At 43.1% G+C, this 20,192-nt stretch overlaps 1 protein-coding gene across 4 annotated transcripts in view; it reads left to right on the top strand.

Moving 5' to 3' along the window:
• Positions 1–20,192, top strand: part of TMEM241 (transmembrane protein 241) — a 120,697-nt gene that overhangs the window by 29,190 nt on the left and 71,315 nt on the right. For all 4 annotated transcript variants that reach the window (XR_008291794.1, XR_008291793.1, XR_008291792.1 and 1 more), the window contains exons 5-6: positions 10,458–10,535; positions 20,094–20,119. Coding sequence is in view for 1 of the 4 variants with exons in the window: in XM_027068639.2 (XP_026924440.1) it covers positions 10,458–10,535; positions 20,094–20,119 (104 nt within the window). In the remaining 3 variants the exon portion in view is untranslated. The remainder of the gene's footprint in view (positions 1–10,457; positions 10,536–20,093; positions 20,120–20,192) is intronic.

Genomic DNA, 20,192 nt, shown 5'->3' with positions numbered 1-20,192 from the left:
CTTGTTCCTCGATCTTCCTAAATAAGGTCAGATCTGCAACCCCAGCTAATCGTACCATTTCCCTATTGACACTTTTTTTTTCAAAATTTTTAATGTTTATTTTTCAGAGAGAGAGGGAGAGACAGAGCATGAGCAGGGAAGGGGCAGAGAGAGAGAGGGGGACACAGAATCCAAAGCAAACTCCAGGCTCTAGCTGTCAGCACAGAGCCAGACATGGGGCTGGAACTCACAAGCCCTGAAGTCAAGACCTGAGGCAAAATCAGAAGCTTAACCGACCTAGCCACCCAGGTGCCCCTCCCTGTTGCCACTTCTAATGCTTCATAAAACTCATTCTTCCCCAGAACCCCTTGGGAAGAGTGCCCCACTATTTCTGAGGCACCATACTTCCCCAATCCAAGGATTGTTTTCCCTTGAATAAAGGACATCAACCTCATTACCAAATTTAGTTTTGTCATTCAATAGGGATTAATATCCAGAATATAGAGAAAAATCCTCAACTCAACAACAAAAACCAAACAGCCCAATTCAAAAATCGCCAAAGGACTTGAAAGGATATTTCTGCAAAGAAGATGTACAGATGGCTAATAGGCCCTTGGAAAGATGCTCAGCATCATTAATCATTAGGGAAATGCAAATCAAAACCATAACAAGATACCACTTCACACCCCCGAGGATGGCTGTCATCAAAAACCCGGAAAATAGTAAGTGCTGGTGAGGATGTGGAGAAATTGGAGCTCTTGTGCAGTGCTGTTCAGAATGTGAGCCGGTGCAGCTGCTATGGAAAATAGTATGGAGGTCCCTCAAAAAATTAAAAATAGACTTACTGTATGATCCAGCAATTTCACTTCTGGGTTTACACCAAAAAAAAAAAAAAAAAAAAAATTGAAAGCAGGGAGTTGAACAGATATTTGGACATCCAGGTTCATAGCAGCACTATTTAAAATAGCCAAAAGTTGGAAGCAACCCAAGTGTCCTTTGATGGGTGAATGGATAAACAAAATGTCGAATATGCATACAATGGAATACTATTTAGCCTTAAGAAGGAAAGAAATTCTGACATAGGCAGCACCTTGGATGAACTCTGAGGGCATCATGTTAAATGAAAGGCGCCAGTCAAGAAAGGACAAATACCGTGTAATTCCACTTCTATGACGTGCTTGGAGTGGTCAAGGGGCCAGGGGGAAGAGAGAGTGAGGAGTTAGTATTTAATGGATACAAAGTTTGAATTTTGCAAGTTGAAAAAATTCTGGAGATGGATGGGGGTGATGGTTGCATAACAGTGTGAATATACTTAATGCCACTGAACCGTACCTTAAAAATGGTTAAAATGAGGGGCACCTGGGTGGCTCAGTCGGTTAAGTGTCTGACCCTTGATTTATGGCTGAGGTCATGATCTCATGGTTTGTGAGATCGAGCCCCAGCGTGAGGCCTACTTGGGATTCTCTCTCTCCTTCTCTCTCCCCCCTCCCCTGCTCACATGCGCACGCACGTGGACACACACTCAAAATAAATAAATAAGCATTAAAAAGAATACATACATAAATAAAAATGGTTTAAAATGGTAAATGCTATGTGTACATTTTATCTCAATTTAAAAATATATTTAAAAAACCCTCGACTCTGTTAGAGGCTTTCTTGAGGACAATAAGAAGAGGAGGAGATGAAAACGCGTTCTCACTTGACTAACGCAGAATTTCTTTGGCTGCTGTAGGACATGCATGTTTGTTTTAACTCATTCATGTCTATGCATTTCAGTAAAAAGTGTGAGAAAAATAGCAATTCACTGAAAACAGGCCAGTCTGCCCTTTGTTCCAGCCTGTACATTTGTGTCCCCAAGTGAACGAGCTGGAACAAGCCGCTGTCCCTTGGGTCTTTTCTTATTCCCAGGCATCTTGCCAAGGTGGAGGAACCTTGGTGCTTTAAAATGTCCATTTTTCACACAACAAGGCCCCTAAAACACAGGCCAGCTACTTTATGTGATGCACAGAGGAAGGACGGAGATGGCCTCCAAGCTCGTACTGGAGATACACTGGCAAAAGGGGAGTCTGGTCCTCTGCCTTTAGGGACTTTGCCATATAACGACAATAATAAGATTAATGGAAATAATAATAACTCATGCAAATCAGCTTATGGATGTATTCATTTGCATGTACATCTTTAAATACCTCACCATCTTCCAGAAAGGATGTGTGGTGGCTTGAAAGAATAATTAAAATAACATAGACTTTTTTAATGAACAGAATTTTACAGGAAATCTAGGTGAAGAATAATAGAAGAACTAGATGAGGCTGCAGAGAGACTTAGTGCATAGACATTCATACTGTAATATCCTACAAAATAAATACAGTTGGGCCTTGAATTTAGTTTTCAGCATTCTGTGGCCAAATGAAAAAGTTACAAGACCCTCAGTGCTTGTAGGATAAGAGTGGGGTCATTGCTACACCTGTCGCAAGCATAGTATAATGTATAGAACTGTTGAATCACTACGTCGTATACCCGAAACTGTTGTACCATTGTGTGTCCATGATATTGAAATTAAAGTTAAAAGAAAAACAAGAGTGAGGTCATTGCTGAAGAAAAGCAACGCTTCCTTACTCTCAGGTCCTGTGTCCTCCAAAAAGGTAGACTGGGCCACTTAATGAGGCAGGGTCTTCAACAACATCCTTATAACAAACATAGTGGTAGCTTAGTGTCTAGGATTCTTAGAGTATTTAGGATGCATGATGAAATAGAACAGTTCAGTAGGAGCAGTTCTCTGGGGCTAAAACTGCTACCCTGGTTATCTGGCTTCCTTTGCAGACTGCCCTTAGGCAACCATCCAGGAACATTGTTTCTGGCATGCATGATTTTGATAAAAATTGGGTAGTCAACAGTTCAAAATTACATTCTTTGGCAAAAGCCTGGGGTGCAATTATTTTATCTTGTAGATTAAATCCACACCCACATATTTAAAAATCACCCAAAGAGAAGATGGGATTGACATTCTTTTACAAAAATTAACAAGCTGACCCCGAGCTCCTGCGTGAAAAAGGGAGTCTCATCCTTGTCTACAGAGTGACCCAAGGCCCTGCCTGTGGGTGGGGACAACTTCTCCACAGAAAACTATCCTAACTCAGTCCCAACACCTGAACAAATAACAATCAAGCCTTCAAAATTCCACTCTGGACAGCATGGGAATAATGAGAAAATATATATATTTTTAACTTTTTTTAATGTTTATTTTTTGTTTTTATTTTTTAACTTTTATTCAGTTCTGAGAGACAGAGCACAAGCAGGGGAGGGGCAGAGAGAGAGGGAGACACAGAATCCGAAGCAGGCTCCAGGCTCCGAGCTATCATCACAGAGCCCGACACCGGGCTCGGAACTCACGAACAGTGAGATCCTGACCTGAGCTGAAGTCGGCGCTTAACCAACTAAGTCATCCAGGTGCCCCTAATGTTTATTTATTTTTGAGAGAGAGAGAGACACAGCCCAAGCAGGGAGGGGCAGGGAGAGAAGGGGAGACACAGAATCAGAAGCAGGCTCCAGACTCCCAGCTGTCAGCACAGAGCCTGATGTGGGGCTCAAACCCATGAACCATGAGATCACGATCTGAGCCGAAGTTGGACACTTAACTGACTCAGCCACCCAGCTGCCCTGGGAATAATGAAAAATTTTAAATAATAGATACCAACTTCTCTTCACAGCCAGAGAAAAATTTCCCATGGTACATGGATAAAATGTTGAATTTTAAGCTAATGGACTCTAAGAATAAATTAGTTGCAAACTGTACCCCTAGATAACTAACTAAATTGGCTTGCAGTGTAGTTGAATTTGGCTAATTACATTTTGTGTCAAAAATGATGATTTGGGCTTTATAGTAGTTCATCTTGGCCATTTTTCCTGAATGAAAGATGGTAGGACCTTTTGTTGTTGAGGCCATTCCTAGACCCCTGACAATGTGGAAGAACTTACCTATTTTTCTGTTCTCTTTAGCAGCAAGCAAGTATATAGATTTGCTAAAAGTGGTTTTCAAACTATTAAGAGGAAGGTTAAAAAAGAGAACCAAAATATATTCCTCCATTTTCTTATCTGCAAAATGGGGGTATTAATAACATCTAGCTGGTAGAGTTATAATGACAATTAAATATGCAAAAGCAGTTAGAATAGCAGCTAGCACATAATAAGCATTCAATATATCTTAGCTATTATTATTGCTAGTATCATTTCTCAGAACTTTTGTCTGATTTGACAAAAACTAAGTCCTGCTGAACCTCACTTCATAAGATAATAAAGGGCAGGTTTTCTAAAAGAATCAGTCACTAGGGGCTCTCCTGAACTGATAGCATAGTTCAGACTGGGACTTGTACACAGAATTAGAGGCCAAGGAAAATCAGTAATAAAAGTTGCAAACTGTGTTAATAACTGCTTTTCATAGGCCTCTATGGAGGCTGAGATCGTCAATTGTACAATTACAGGTTTGGGGTTTTTTTAAGTTATTTATTTATTTTGAGAGAGGAGGATAGCATGTGCATGGGAAAGGCAGAGAGGGAGAGAGGGAGAGAGAGAGAATCCCAAGTAGGCTCTGCACCGTCAGCACAGAGCCTGAAGCAGGGCTCAAACTCATGAACTGTGAGATCATGACCTGAGCTGAAACCAAGAGTCAGATGCTCAACCGACTGAGCCACCCAGGCACCCCACAATTACTGTTCCTAAAGCCTGCTAGCTTCTCAGTAGAAAAATGGCTTGAGAAATCCAGAGTTAAATTTTTTAAAGTAGAAGTGGAAGCTATCCTTTAAAAAAGGGTAAGAGGGACACCTGAGTGGCTCAGTCAGCTGTGTCCAACTCTTGGTTGTGGCTCAGGTCATGATCTCACAATTTATGGGATTGAGCCCCAAGTCGGGCTCTGTGTTGACATCGTGAAGCCTGTTTGGGATTCTCTCTCTCTCTCCCTCTCTCTCTGCCCTGCCCCCCCCCACTCTCTCTCTCTTAGTAAGTAAATACATTAAAAAATAAAAGAAAATTAAAAAGGTCATAGAGCTTACCCTGAGTTCATGTATTTTATTTTTTATTTTTTATTTTTAAAAGATTTTATTTTTAAATAATCGCTACACCTAACATGGGGTTTGAACTCACAACCCCCAACACCAAGAGTCACATGCTCTTCTGAATGAACCAGCTGGGTCCCCCTGAGTTCCTATATTTTAGATCATACCAGTTTTCTTACTGGAGGGAGCAGACTGGTGGGATTTGGAACACACCAGTCCTACTGGACTTTGGACAGTTGTAGGGCCAGGAAGGTTACACTGGGGGCTTGCTGTAATTTGGGTTTTGTAGCATCAAGGTTAGGAGCTTGGGCTTTGTAGAGAGCCTGGATTGGAGGCATGGCTTGGCCTCTGAACTCATTGTGAGCTCTCAGCAAGTTTCTTCATCTTCCGAGCATTCGTTTCCTTGTCTATAAATCAAGAGGTAGCACCCACTAATTGAGTTGTTGGAAGGAGTTTGTGTGTGTGTGTGTGTGTGTGTGTGTGTGTGTGTTTTAATTTGGAAACAAACATTCCAGATGTTTGATCTGGTATTCCAGATCTATGATCTAGTGTAATGAGTGTCTTTGATACCAAATTTTCCCAATGTTTTTTAACATGACGGAATAGAGGGCTTTAAAAAGAATATACCTTCTTTACATGAATTCAAAAGTCCCATGATTAAGACCCATCTCACTTTTAAAAAGTGGGGGGAGCGCCTGGGTAGCTCAGTCGGTTGAGTGTCTGCCTCTTGAACTCAGCAAAGCTCTTGATTTTAGGGTCATGAGTTCAAGCCCATGTTGGGCTCCATGTTGGGCTCCATGCTGGGCATGGAGCAGTGGGGGTGTTTTCCTCACTTTATGCGGAAGATGCACCAAATAAGGTTGAAGGCGATTCCTGGTCACAGCCTGCCTAACCTCGCCCTCACTCTCATTCTCGCAGCCCTTTGGGCCAAATGCAAAGAGGCTGTGACATGAGCAGAGCCCAAAGCAGCCCCCAAGGCCCCAACATGGCAGCTGGGAAGGAGATTTAAATAAAAGAATGCAATTAAAATACTTAGCACTGTGCCCAACACATTGTTGGTAGCTGTCATTAGTGTACTTGAAAATCAATTCTGTGTGTATGATAGATCCTTTTCCAGAATGTGATCAGAGCAGAGTCTAGGGAGATCGAGAAACCTATCCATGGTTTATTAAATCAAGAAAATTAGCCTCCTTGAGGTCTAGAGTTCCTAAATCTGGTGTCCTTTAAAAAGGTCTTCATTTTGGGGGGCACCTGCGTGGCTCAGTCGGTTAAGCCTCCCACTTTGGTTCAGGTCATGATCTCATGGTTTGTAGGTTCGAGCCCTGCGTCAGGTTCTGTGCTGACAGCTCAGAGCCTGGAGCCTGCTTCAGATTCTGTGTCTCCCTCTCTCTCTGCCTGTCCCCTGCTCGTGCTCTCTGTCTCTCAAAAATTAAAACAAAATTTTTAAAAAAGTCTTCATTTTTATGGGTTTATTTATTTTTGAGAGAGAGAGAATGCACACATGCAATAAGGGTAGGTAGGGGCAGAGAGGGAGGGGACAAAGGATCCAAGACAGGCTCTGCACGGACAGCAGAGAGCCCAATGCAGGGCTTGAACTCATGAACCATGAGATCATGACTTGAGCCGAAGTTGGATGCTTCATCAACTGAGTAACCCAGATGCCCCCAAAGGTCTTAATTTTAAATAAATAGTATCCAGGCTGCCCTTTCATATTTTCATGTAACCCACCCAAGATTTTCTTTGCTATCTTCTCAAGCTGAGAACTAGAAGGCCAGGCCCTAAGTTTGCCAAACATGGCCTAATAGATAAAGCCAGTTAAAAAAAAATCTCTAATGATCTTAAAACAATAAATATTAATTCAAAATATAAAAATTTAAGAGGAGTAAAAAGAAGCACAAAAGATAAATGAAAAACTAGAAAACAATAAATATCAAGTATGATTTTTTAAACCCTTTTTAAAAGTTTTAACTCCAGTGTGGTTAACATACAGTGTTGTATTAGTTTCAGATGTACAATATAGTGATTCAACACTTCCGTACATCACCTGGTGCTCATCATGACAAGTGCCCTCTTTAACCCCTGTCACCTATTTCATCCAACCCCCCACCCACTCCCTTGGTAACCATCAATGTGTTCTCTGTAATTAAGAGGTTACTTTTTGGTTTCTCTCTCTCTCTCTCTTTTTCCCCTTTTGTTTTGTTTCTGTTTTTTTTCTTTTTTTGAAGATTTATTTATTTTGAATGAGAGAGAGTGAGTGAGCAGGGGAGGGGCAGAGAGAGAGAATCCCGAGCAGGCTCCTCCCTGATGTAGGGCTCTGTTTCATTTACCGTGAAATCATGACCCTGAGCTGAAATCAAGAGTTGGACCCTTAACCAACTGTGCCACCCAGGTGCCCCCCTGTTTGTTTTGTTTCTTAAATTCCACATGTGAGTGAAATCATATGGTATTTGTCTTTCTGTGACTGACTTACTTCACTTAGCATAATAATCTCTAGGTCCATTCATGTCATTGCAAATGGGAAGATCTCATTCTTCGTTATGGCTGAGTAATGTTCCATCACTTATTACATATATGTATACATATATATGTATATATATACCACATCTTCTTTTTAAAATTAAAAATTTTTTAATGTTTATTTTTGAGACAGAGAGAGACAGAGCACAAAGGGGGGAGGGTCAGAGAGAGAGGGAGACACAGAATCCAAAGTAGGCCCAGGCTCCAAGCTGTCAGCACAGAGCTTGATGCAAGGCTTGAACTCACAAACTATGAGATCATGACCTGAGCTGAAGTCGGATGCTTAACTGACTGAGCCACCCAGGCACCCCCACCACATCTTCTTTATCCATTCATCTATTAGTGCATACTCGGGCTGCTTTCATAATTTGGTGCATATATTCTTTCAAATTAGTGTTTTAATGTTCTTTGGGTAAATAGCCAGTAGTGTGATTGCTGGATCATAGGTAGTTCTATTTTTAACTTTTTGAGGGACTTCCGTACTGTTTTCCGTAGTGGCTGCACCAGTTTGCATTCCCACCAACAATGCACAAGGGTTCCTTTTTTTCCACATCCTCACCAACATTTGTTGTTTCTTGTGTGGTTGAGTTTAACCATTCTGACAGGTGTGAGATGATATTCCATTGTAGTTTTGGTTTGTATTTCCCTGATGATAAGTGATGTTGAGCATCTTGTCATGTGTCTGATGGCCATCTGGATGTATTCTTTGGAGAAATGCCTGTTCATGTCTCCTGCCCATTTTATAATTGGATTATTTGTTAAAATAAAGTATGATATTTTATTATCCATTTATTTATTTTTATAAAGTATGATTTTAAAAGGAAAAAAATTTGAGTTGCACTTTTAATGAAAGATAAATCAAGAGTAGAAAATGTTAAAAAGGCAGGAAAATGTAAGGCAAGAACTCCAAAAGAATAAAAAACAGTGCAAGTTAGAACAAAGTACTAAAATAGGGAAGAGCTACAAAGTTTTAAAAACAAGGTAAAAATATATCCTCCAAAAAGATAAAGAACAGATCCATCTGGAAGTAGGCGAGTGACGTGATCTTAAGTGGGTCCTCTAAGCTGGAACAGTTTCCCAGCTCAGGGTCCTCTGTCTAGGCTGCTGAGAGTGGGCTGTCTGTTAATACTGACCACTTTTTGTGTAGTGCTCCCGAACCACTCCTCTATCCTTTACCTACTTGTTTCTGTCATTCCTCCCAAATGCTCCAGGTCGTAGAAATTGCTATCCCCAATACAGAGAAGCAAACTAAGGTTTGGATAAGTGCCTTGCTCCACTAGCCCCTTCTGATGCCAAAACCCATGTATATGCTTGATCTTTTTCACTTTTCAAGAAATATTGACATCAATACATCAACAATGTATTGTTGTCATCAACAACAGAGACAATAACAAAATCCCACACCCTTTAATCCTTCCCACTCACCATGTCAAGATTACCCATCAGATTCGGAGAGACTGACATTCTTAGCAAACAGCCCAGCAATAGTAAATGTGCAGTGGGTGCTCTGTTTACCTTAATAACCCTCTGGAGTGTTAAGGTTTTTTTTTTTTTAAGTTTATTTATTTATTTTGAGAAGAGAAAGAGACTGAGTGCATGCGCGAGCAAGGGAGCGGGCAGAGACATAGAGGGAGAGAGAGAATCCTAAGCAGGCTCGGTGCTGTCAGCACCGAACCTGACACAGGCTCCATCTCACAAACCATGAGATCATGACCTGAGCTGAAAATCAAGAGTTGGACACTCAACTGACTGAGCCACCCAGGCGCCCATGGAGTGTTAAGTTTTTTTTTGTTTTTTTGTTTTTTTTTTAATCTCTTCTCCTTTCCCTCACTTTTTTTTGGGTGCAAATTTGATTCCAGTCATTCAAATATTTACCTCAGTTCAGTCTCCTAAATATCTCCTTAATGTGAACACTTTTCTCCTTTTTCACTGCCACTGCTAAGTTCAGGCCGCCATCTTGCCATTCTTTGTATTAATTTCCCATGACTCCTGTAACAAACTACCACATATCAGGTGGCTTAAAACAGCAGAAACTTGTTCTCTCCAGCTGTAGAGAATATCAGCGTTATTGTGCCGAAATCCTGGTGTGTCAGCAGGGCCCCACTGCCCTCCAGAGGCTCTACGGGATGATCCGCTTCTCGCCTCCTCCAGCTTCTGTTGGCTGCTGGCATTTCTTAGCTTGTGTCCCATCACTCCAGTCTCTGCCTCTGTGGTCACACGGCCTCCTCCTCCGTGTGTGTCAAATCTCTTTCTCTTACAAATATATGTGTTTGCATTTGGGGCCTACCCAGATAATTTGGGGCAAACTCCCCGTCTCAAGATTCTTAATTTAATCACAATTGTGAAGACCCCTTTTTGCCATGTTAGGTGACATTCACAGGTCCCAGGGATTAGGATGTGACTGTCTTTTGGGGGGCCATTTTTCAGTCTGCCACACCCCAAGACTTTTGCAACCATCTCTGCCTTCTGTCCTGTACTGGGACCCCAAGTTCCTTTAAACACACAGATCAAATCATGTCATTCCCTTGAAACTCTTCAGCAGCCACTTGGCTCTTGGCAGGGTTCTGACACTCTGCTGAGTAAGTGCGCCTTTTTGTGTATTCCATCAGAGCTCTTACCTCGATAGGGACAGTCTCCCTATCACGTATCCACCTTGTACGTGGGATGTTTTTCCTGTGACACACAGTAGGTGCTTAATAAATATGTGTTGAGCCTCTACATCCACCTTGCCAAGAATAATACTCTAACAGAGAGCACTAATCCACCCAGAAGAGTTTTTGCTGGAGAGGATCATATATGTGAATGCCAAAAGTTCCCACGGATCTTTATTTTTAAGCAGAAACCAAGTATTATGTAATTAAGGGATCAAAGAAAACATTTTCATGCTTATTACATTATTCTGTTTTCTTTCAGGCCATTCCTGTGTTTCTTACTTTGCATAATGTAGCTGAAGTTATCATCTGTGGGCACCAGAAGTGTTTTCGGAAAGAGGTAAATGATAATGCAAAATGCTAGTCTCGCTTCCCTTGCTTTAAATTTCAGAGATGAACTTTTTTTTTTTAATGGCTCAAATTAGTGTCTACCTTTTCCTGCCATCTGTTTCCTGTCAGTGGTCAAGACTGCCTGGCAGTCATCACTGATTTCAAGCATCGTGTATTTGACATCTCTTCAGTTCACTGTGCATGTGTGGGAATGCTTGATCTGAATGGCACTCAGCTGCGGGTCTGGGCAGAGCAAGCACCTTGGGATATGAGGAGGAATTTACTGTGGGCCAAGGAATGGGGGCGGGGGTCCTTATTCCCACCCACAATGAACCCCAGGGGCCATAGGGAAACATATGGCAGAGAATCACATAGGGTGTTGGGAGCATTACCCGCCCCCCCCCCCGGGGGAAATCCCCGTTCTTCCCAAGCCCAGCTCTGCCTCACACCAGCTCGAGCAAGTGTCTTTGCTTTCTGTGCCTCCACTGGGGAAAAGGGGACACTAACGACACCTGGCTCATACAGTTGTTGGAGGACGCAGCGAAGCACATGTGTTAAGTACTTCTGAAAGTTTCTGGCGCATAGTAGGTATTTATTAACGTTATTAGTGGCAGTTTTAATTTGGTCCTCTTTTGGGAGCTCTTTTTTCTAACATCTGCCCATTTGAGATGGTTTCATATAAAAATGTGGAACTTTCCAACCAGAGAGGCTAGTTGGCCATTCAGGCAGCTCACTTCTTACAGGTGTGTGGGAGAGAGAGGCATCCTTCCCGTGGCCAAGGCCACTCCATACACCTGTGCACCCTGTCATTCCCATCTGCTGCTTGTGGGCAGCTCCATGGACTACCTCCTTATTCTGGATAACTGACCTCTCTCTGTCTCTGCTGGCTGACTTTCCTCAGCCAGTGGACACACTCAGTGCTCTCAGTCCACCAAGGATGGAGTGGGCCCTGGGAGCACCACCAACACTAACCCAGCTCTGAAAGGCAGTGTTTCTAAAACCAACACTGGATGCCAACGCCGGTGCGCTCTCTTGCCTGTGCACCCCTCTGCCTCCGCCCCACCGCGTCCTTGCCTTCCCCCAGCACAGTGTGTGAGGGAGGGAGGGTCAGGTTCAGAGCTGTTCATGGCCTCGTGCCCCTCTCACCCCCAACCTGCTCCTGCTTCTGCCCCCACTATTCCCCTGGAGTTGCTCAGGCTGAAGTCACCAATGGCTGCGTTTATGCGACTTACGTTGGCCTTGTACACCATTCATCAGGTTCACTGCTGCCTTTCCTTGAGTCTCTTGGCCCCCTTGACCTGCTGGTTCTCTTCCCCGGTCTCTGGCTCTTCCTTCTCCCTTTCTTTCGTCTGCCCTTCAGGGTCTCCCAGGGCTCTGTGTCAGGAGCCCTTTGTTCCCATGCACACTCTTTCTGGATATTCTCACCCACACCCATGGCAGCGCCCCCGCTCCATTCACTGTGACTCCTGTGTCCCATCTCCAGCCCAGGCCTCTCTCTTGAGCTCAGATCCCCATGGCCTGCTGCCTCTAGCTGTCTGCCCAGCTGTTTCCTGGGCATCTGAAATGCAAAGGGACCAAACCGGAACTGCTGTTTTCCTAACCTGCTTCCTACTTGGCGATCCCATGATCCTGATCATCACCACCCAAGTCAGAAATATAGGGGTTCTTAGAGTCCTGGTTTGGTCGTCTTCCCCCCACCCCTCCACCACACCCTGTTTCTGAATCTGTCCCCTCCTCTCCATTCCCACTGCTGCTGTCACCTTGGTCAGATGCTCATCTGTTTTTCAGGGCTATCTGGCTAGGGGCCAAATGACATCTTGCTCCCCCAAGCCCTTGGGCAGCCAAGTAGGGCCTGGGGTGAGCAGACCTGGCTTGGACCGTCTTTGCGTTGTGTGTGTGCCGTCGCCTGCCATCACCTGCCATCGCCTGCCAGGTGTGCAGTAGTGCCTGGCTGCCTTCCCTGCCTCTGCCTCTGCCTCTCCCCCTGCCTCTCCCCCTCACCTTCCTCCACACTGCACGCAAGTGACCTTCTGATACAGATCCGATCACGTCCCCATGTACTTGGGGACTACGCATGACCTACACAGAGGCATGTAAAGCTTGTCACCACCAGGATACCATCTACCTCTAGGGTTTTAGAAAATCCAGCCACAACCAAACTTCTCATGTTTCCTAGACCATGTCGTGATGTTTTCTTTCTTGTGATCTGTCAGAGAACCTCTTCAACACCATCTCATTTATTCTAAATACGTGCCTACTGTGCCAGGCTCTGAGTCTATAGTAGTGAGGAAGAGGCATGGCCCTACCATTCTGGGCTCCTCGTACGGAGCATCAACCGAGAAGGGAAGACACTAGACAAATCATTACACCCACCTGCTGGATTGTACGGACCGAGAGGCCACTCTAGGGAAGTGACATTTAAACACAGACAAAGGCTGAACAGGAGTTCAACAGGTGGGGCAAGGGGAGGGCTCCCAGGAAGAGGAGCCATCTGATGCAAAAGGCCAGATGTAGGAAGGGATTTGGCCAGTGAGGCTGGAGCTTGACAAGAAAGAGAGGGTGGCTTAGGATGAGACTGGAGACAGGACAAGACTTTGAGGCTGGGCTAGGAATGTGGGGTTTATGCTGAGCTCAGTGAATGGCGAGGGTTGGGTGTGAAAGGCCCGAGGGACCGATCAGATTTACAGCGTTGAAAGCTCATCCAGCTGTCTATGGAGGAGAAAGGACTGCAGGAGGTGAGAGGGGACCCTGTGGTGACTCTCGAGGTCTCACGAGGGAGGCTCTCAGTATCTTAGGCTGGTCTGCATGCAGTTGGAGCCTTCCCTGACACCTCAAGGAGCGTGAGCACCTCTCTCTGACTTTATACCTCTCACACCATCTGGCAATTTCCATATTTCATCGATTACATGCTGCTTTTTTTTCACGTTAAAAAAATACTACTGGAGCACCTGGGTGGCTCAGTCAGTTAAGTGTCCGACTCTTGATGTCAGCTCAGGTCATGATCTCACGGTTCATGAGTTTGAGCCTGGCATCGGGTTCTGTGCTGACATTGTGGAGCCTGCTTGGGATTCTCTCTCTCTCTCTCTCTCTCTCTCTCTCTCTCTCTCTCTCTCCCCCCCCCCCCCCGCCCCATCCCCTGCTTGCACCTTCTCTCTCAAAATAAATAAACTTTTAAAAAAGTATTCACTACCTATAGTTGGGACGCTTTTACTATCAATGGCCTGCCATGGTCAAATGCTTTCTTTCTTGATAGTATATAAAAGAATGGGGAATTTTACAATCAGTGGCATCTGAGGTTCAATGAAACGCAGTAGGAGTTTCCCTGGGTCTCTGCCTGCTTTCTCAGAGCACGTGTTCTCTGCAAAGCCCCAAAGTCCAGCCCCAGAATTGCCAAGCTGAATATTCACTAGCCAGTCACTGAGGTCGAGAAACTCACCAAGAGTTGCTCAGGTTCTGGGAGACTGACTCATGCTTCTTATCTTCAAAGTGGACACCTTTGTTGTGAATTGAAAATGAAGATTCATCTGGTCTAGGGAAGAGATCCAGGCATTTCTACAAGGTATTTCTTCCTGGTGGACAAGTCTGATCACATAGTCAAGGCTGCGCGTAAGAAACAGGGTTAGAGAGTCCTCAGGGGTATCTCCATCAGGCAAAAACCAGGGGCCAGACTTCCAGGCTGAGAGGAAGAAACTGGATAAACGCCAAAATATTTTGAATCTTCATCTCCATTTCATCACTAACACTAAACAACATTGTTTCTTTTTTAAAAAAATTTAATTCCAGTATAGTTAACATACAGTGTTACATTAGTTTCAGGTGTACAATACAGTGATTCAACAATTCCATACATACATCACCCGGTGCTCATCACAAGTGTACTCTTAATCCCCCTCATCCATTTCACCCATTCCTCCACCCACATCCCCTCTGGTAACCATCTGTTTGTTCTCTATAGTTAAGAGTCTGTTTTTTGCTTTACCTCTTTTTTTTTTTTTTTAAATGTTTGTTTTATTTCTTAACTTCCACATATGAGTGAAATCATATGGTGTTTGTCTTTCTCTGACTGACTGACTGCACTTAGATTATACCCTCTAGGTCCATCCATGTTGTTGCAAATGGACAGATTGCATTCTTTTTTATGGCTGAATAATATTTCATTGTATATGTATATGCCACATCTTCTTTAATTCTCTTTTAAAGTTTATTTATTTTCAGGGGCACCTGGGTGGCTTAGTCGGTTGAGAATCCGACTTTGGCTCAGGTCATGGTCTCATGGCTTGTGAGTTCGAGCCCTGCATCGGGCTCTGTGCTGACAGCCCAGAGCCTGGAGCCTGCTTTGGATTCTGTGTCTCCCTGGCTTTCTGCCCTTACCCTGCTCATTCTCTCTCTCTCTCTCAAAGTAAATAAACATTAATAAATTTTTTAAAGTTTATTTATTTTGAGACAGAGAGAACATGAATTGGGTAGGAGTAGAGAGAGAGGGAGAGAGAGAATCCCAAATAGGCTCTGCACTGTCAGCGCAGAACCCAACTCGGGGTTTGAACCCACAAACTGTGAGATCATGACCTGAGCCGAAACCAAGAGTTGGATGTTTAACCAACTGAGCCACCCAGGTGCCTCAATATGCCACATCTTCTTTATACATTCATCTGTTGGGACACTTAGGTTGCTTCTATAATTTGGCTATTGTAAATAGTGCTGCAATAAACATAGGGGTGCATATATCTTTTCAAGTTAGTGTTTTTGTATTCTTTGGGTAAATACCCACTGTGAAATTACTGGATCATAGAATAATTCTATCTTTAACTTTTTGAGGAACCTCCGTATTGTTTTCCACAGTGGCTGCACCAGTTTGCATTCCCACCGGCAGTGCATGAGGGCTTCTTTTTCTCCACATCCTCGTCAACACTTGTTGTTTCTTGTGTTGTTGATTTTAGCCATTCTGACTAGTGTGAGCTGATATCTCATTGTAGTTTTGATTTACATTTCCCTGATGATGAGCAATGTTGAGCATCTTTTCATGTGTCTGTTGGCCATCTGGATGTCTTCTTTGGAGAAATGTCTGTTCATGTCTTCTGCCCATTTTTAATTGGATTGTTTGTTTCTTAGGTGTTGAGTTATATAAGTTCTTTATATATTTTAGATACTACTCCTGTATCACATATGTCATTTGCAAATATCTTCCTCCATTCAGTAGCTTGTCTTTTAGGTTTATTGATTTTCTTTTTTTTTTTTTAATTTTTTTTTAATGTTTATTTATTTTTGAGACAGAGAGAGATAGAGCATGAACGGGGGAGGGGCAGAGAGAGAGGGAGACACAGAATCGGAAGCAGGCTCCAGGCTCTGAGCCATCAGCCCAGAGCCTGATGCGGGGCTCGAACTCATGAACCATGAGATCGTGACCTGAGCTGAAGTCGGACACTCAACCAACTGAGCCACCCAGGCGCCCCTTGATTGTTTTCTTTATAAACAACATCATTTCTTGTCAGGGCAAATTAGGAAACAATTGCACGGATTACATACATATTTAGTTATTTTTAAAAAAAACCTTTATTTTGGGGCTCCTGGGTGACTCATTTGGTTAAGTGTACAACTCTTGATTTGGGCTCAGGTCATGATCTCGTGGTTTGTGAGATTGAGCCCCATGTCGATCTCTGTGCTGACAGCACGTAGCCTACTTGGGATTCTCTCTCTTCCTCTCTCTCTGCCCCTTCTCTGCTTGCACACACACATTCTCTCTCTCAAAATAAATAAACATTAAAAAATATTTTTAAAACCTTTATTTCCTTTATCAACGGAATAAACTATAATGAATTGTAGAACATGCAGAGGAAAAATGTCCCAGAAATCAACTGTGATCCTACCTCACAGAGGATACTACTCTATTCTTTCAGACTCTTTTTCTAGGCACATATATAGACATACTTACATAAATGATATACTATCCTATTTTCCTGATCAATTGTTGGGAATCTCTGTTTGTGTCCTCATTCTACTTACATGGAACATGATGTGTTGGCAAGTATCTGTGTGTAAACTTGTAGGTGATTTCTAGTAGGTTGGCATTAAAAGCTGCTCTGTGATGAGTATTGCTGTGATATTTTCTCAATATGATTCACTTTCCTGATCATTTAGCCTGGAGCCTCAACAAAGTGACCAGATATTACCAGGAACACAGCTGTATATGACACCTCTTAGACTTAACCTATGACTCACACTGAGGCCTCTTTTGTCCATTCTGTGTCAGGTTTCACCAGACTCAAGTCTGGAAAGGAAGGTTGACCTCCTCATGACCTTGTTCCCAGGTTATAAGAATATACTCCATCTGGAGCTGTGGTTCATTGTCACCATCCCTGTTTTTTTGTGCATGCATGCGCAAACACACACACACAGCTTGACTTTTATAAGGTAACGTGTGGTTTGTGGAAATAGTCTTGCTACCTTGCAGATATAGTTGTCACAGTTGAATATTACAATATTGCTACTCATTCTTTTGGTTGTTCAACACTTATTAAGTATATACTCTATATCAAACATTTGGCTATGGAGGTATAGAGGACACATTGGTCACCCTCACAGAACTCAGCTAAATGGAAGAACCAACATGTAAACACACTCTGTGATGCCCATAGAATGTCATATGGGCTGAAACGGGTGTGGAGGGACCAGAGGTCACCACTGGTAAGTCTGTTTGGAAGGGTCAGGGGCGAGATTTGAACCCAGTCACACAGATGGTAGGAATTTTCAAAGTGCAGGGAGAAAGGGCACTCCAGTCAGACAGAGGGAGCAGCAAATGAAGGTAGTGGTTTGAAAGGGCCGGTGAGGTGCCACCGCAGGACTGGCAGCCTGGCTGTAGCAGAATAGCATCACAAAAGGTCAGCCTCTGGAGCTAGATCACCAAACCCAAACCCTGTGACCTTGGACAAGTTAGCTAATTTCTCAGTGCCTTGGTGTCCGCATCTGTAACATATAACCTGAGACTTAATTAACCCAAAATGAAATAAGTCAATAGCTGTAGAAGGCTTAGAACAACACCGGCCCAAAGTAGGTAGCCCTCGTGGTAATTTAGCTGACCCCCGGTTATGGTAGCTATTTATTGTTATTTTTGGTGGTATGCCTTTTGAGAAGTTATATTGACCCATTCAGAACACTGAGGTATCACGAGGACTTATCACCGGGTGACTTTGGGACTGAGGAGCCTCAGAAGATGAACACCCTGACATCAACTCCTCAGTTGTTTTCGGAGCCCTAGGAGACGGGGCTCAATAATTCATTTATTGCTTATTTTAAATCCATATCTCAGGTTCTGGCTCCTCTGGCCAGAGGTGTTTATTTATTAAAAAATTTTTTTAATGTTTATTTTTGAGAGAGAGAGCACACATGAGTGGAGAAGGGGTAGAGACAGAGGGAGACAGGAGATCTGAGGAAGGCCCCGCTTTGTCAGCGCAGAGCCTGATGTGGGGCTCTAATTCACAGAACCACGAGATCATGACCTGGGCCAAAGTCAGACATTTAACTGCCTGAGCCATCCAGGTGCCCCAAGACATGTTTAAAATAAAATAAAACAAGCAGTCTCTCTTCTGAGAAATGGGTGAACTGTTTCAAGCACTGTATTGATTTGCTGCCCTGTGTGAGAAGCCCCTAGACAGACACTTGCTGGGTGAACGTGTTTACTATTCATGGAAGAGCTGGGACGTGCTTTTTGTCCCTGTCTTATTGCTACTTTCCTGCCAAACTGTTGAGATGTTGATTACATTTGGTTCTTTTAATGACACATTTCCCTACTGAAGGGATAAGTGTCCCCACCAGGTGGCAGTAGAGTCAAGGTTGGCGTGGCCAGCTGAGGCAGGTTCGGCACACAGATGCAAGCCACTCCTTTGCATACAAACAAGATCTATTTATTAAAACAGTACAAACTGGATTATTTAGTAATGCATGAAAACTGAAGATAGCCTTCATAGAAAAACATGTTTCCTTGTCAGTGGTTCACGTTAAAAAGAAAATTGAGATATAATTGACATATAACATTATATTAGTTTCAGGTGTACAATATACCAGCTGGATATTTGTATGTATTGCAAAATGATCACAATAAGTCTAGTTAACATGCATCACCATAGGTAGTTATAAAATTTTTTTTCTTGTGATGAGTACTTTCAGGATCTACTCTCTTAGCAACTTTCAGATCTAAGATACGGTATTAGTAACTATGGTCACCATGTTGTACGTTACATCCCCAAGACTTATTTCTTTTATAACTGGAAGTTTGTACCTTTTGAGTGCTTTAATTTTAACAGACTTTTAAAAAAATGTTTATTTATTCTTGAGAGAGAGGAAGAGAGAAACACAGAAAAAAACACAAGTTGGGGAGGGGCAAAGGGGAAGGGGTCAGAGAATCTGAAGCGGGCTCTGTGCTGACAGCGGAGAGCCCGATGTGGGGATCAAACTCATGAATTGTGAGATCATGCCCTGAACCGAAGTTGGATGCTTAACTGACTGAGCCACCCAGGCACCCCGAGTGCTTCATTTTTAAACAATATGTTCACACTTCACTTTCCCTGAACTAGAGTAATAAAAAACTACAGTTTGTCCTCAACTAGCAAAGTAATCCTTTTGAAATGACCAGAATTAATCTGTCATTTCCTCTATCAAATGTAGAAAAATCTATGCTTTTCCTTGCTAGAACTTTTTTCCTGAGTGCAAAGGACTAATTCCCTTTAGATGACTAATAAAAAGGAGAGGCTAAAGGTAGAGTCTGCATTAGAATTTCCTCATTTCAGAGAGCTTTAAATGCCAATTTCCCCAGTCTGCCCTTTCTCTCTTTTTGGGGGCGGTGGGGGGAGTTAACTGTTCTTTCTCCATTTTCATGTTTCTTCACTTATACATCATCCCCGAGGATTTATAACACTGCCCAGAGTCAGAGCCAGATTAATGAAAGGAAAATATAAGGAGATAGATTGGAACAGAAGTTGAACAAGAGCTTAATTTCTCTTCTTACACAGGTCACATCAATTTCTCTCTTTTTTCTTGGTGTGTAAGATATTTGAAGGCTTAGCCCTGGCATCATTTTGGGGTTTTGGGTTTAATTCCAGTGGTGAGGGTAGTAAAACTGCACACCCAGAGTGCTTTGCCCAGATGATTCAACTCTGGACCTCTGAGTCATTCTTCATGTGGTCCAAGCAGAAAAAGCCCCAAGAAATACTGAGGTGCAGCAAATGCTTAAGGCCCCGATAAGCTTACTCAAAACTTATTTGCCTCTGGATCTAAATATTTCCTTTTAGGGGCGCCTGGGTGGCTTAGTCGGTTAAGCGTCCAACTTTGGCTCAGGTCATAATCTCGTGGTTCATGGGTTTGAGCCCCATGTCGGGCTCTATGCTGACAGCTCAGGGCCTGGAGCCCGCTTCGGATTCTGTGTCTCCTTGCTCTCTGCCCCTCCCGCACTCATGCTCAATCTCTATCTGTCTTCAATAATGAATAAACCTTAAAAACAATTAAAAATAAAATATTTTCTTTTAAGGGGAAAAAGAATTTTTAAATAGTAACTATAAGTCTCTTTATTTTCATACAGAAAACTTCTCCTGCAAAGATCTGTAGGTAAGTTTAAAAAACCCCAAAAACCCACAGCCTTCTAAAATAGAAGATTTAACCTAATTTTAACTGTTGATGA

Source organism: Acinonyx jubatus, chromosome D3 (genome assembly GCF_027475565.1).
Source record: "Acinonyx jubatus isolate Ajub_Pintada_27869175 chromosome D3, VMU_Ajub_asm_v1.0, whole genome shotgun sequence".
Taxonomy (NCBI): Eukaryota; Metazoa; Chordata; class Mammalia; order Carnivora; family Felidae; genus Acinonyx; species Acinonyx jubatus.
Note: the sequence above shows the minus strand (reverse complement) of the source record. Positions and strands in the feature narration are given on the sequence as shown.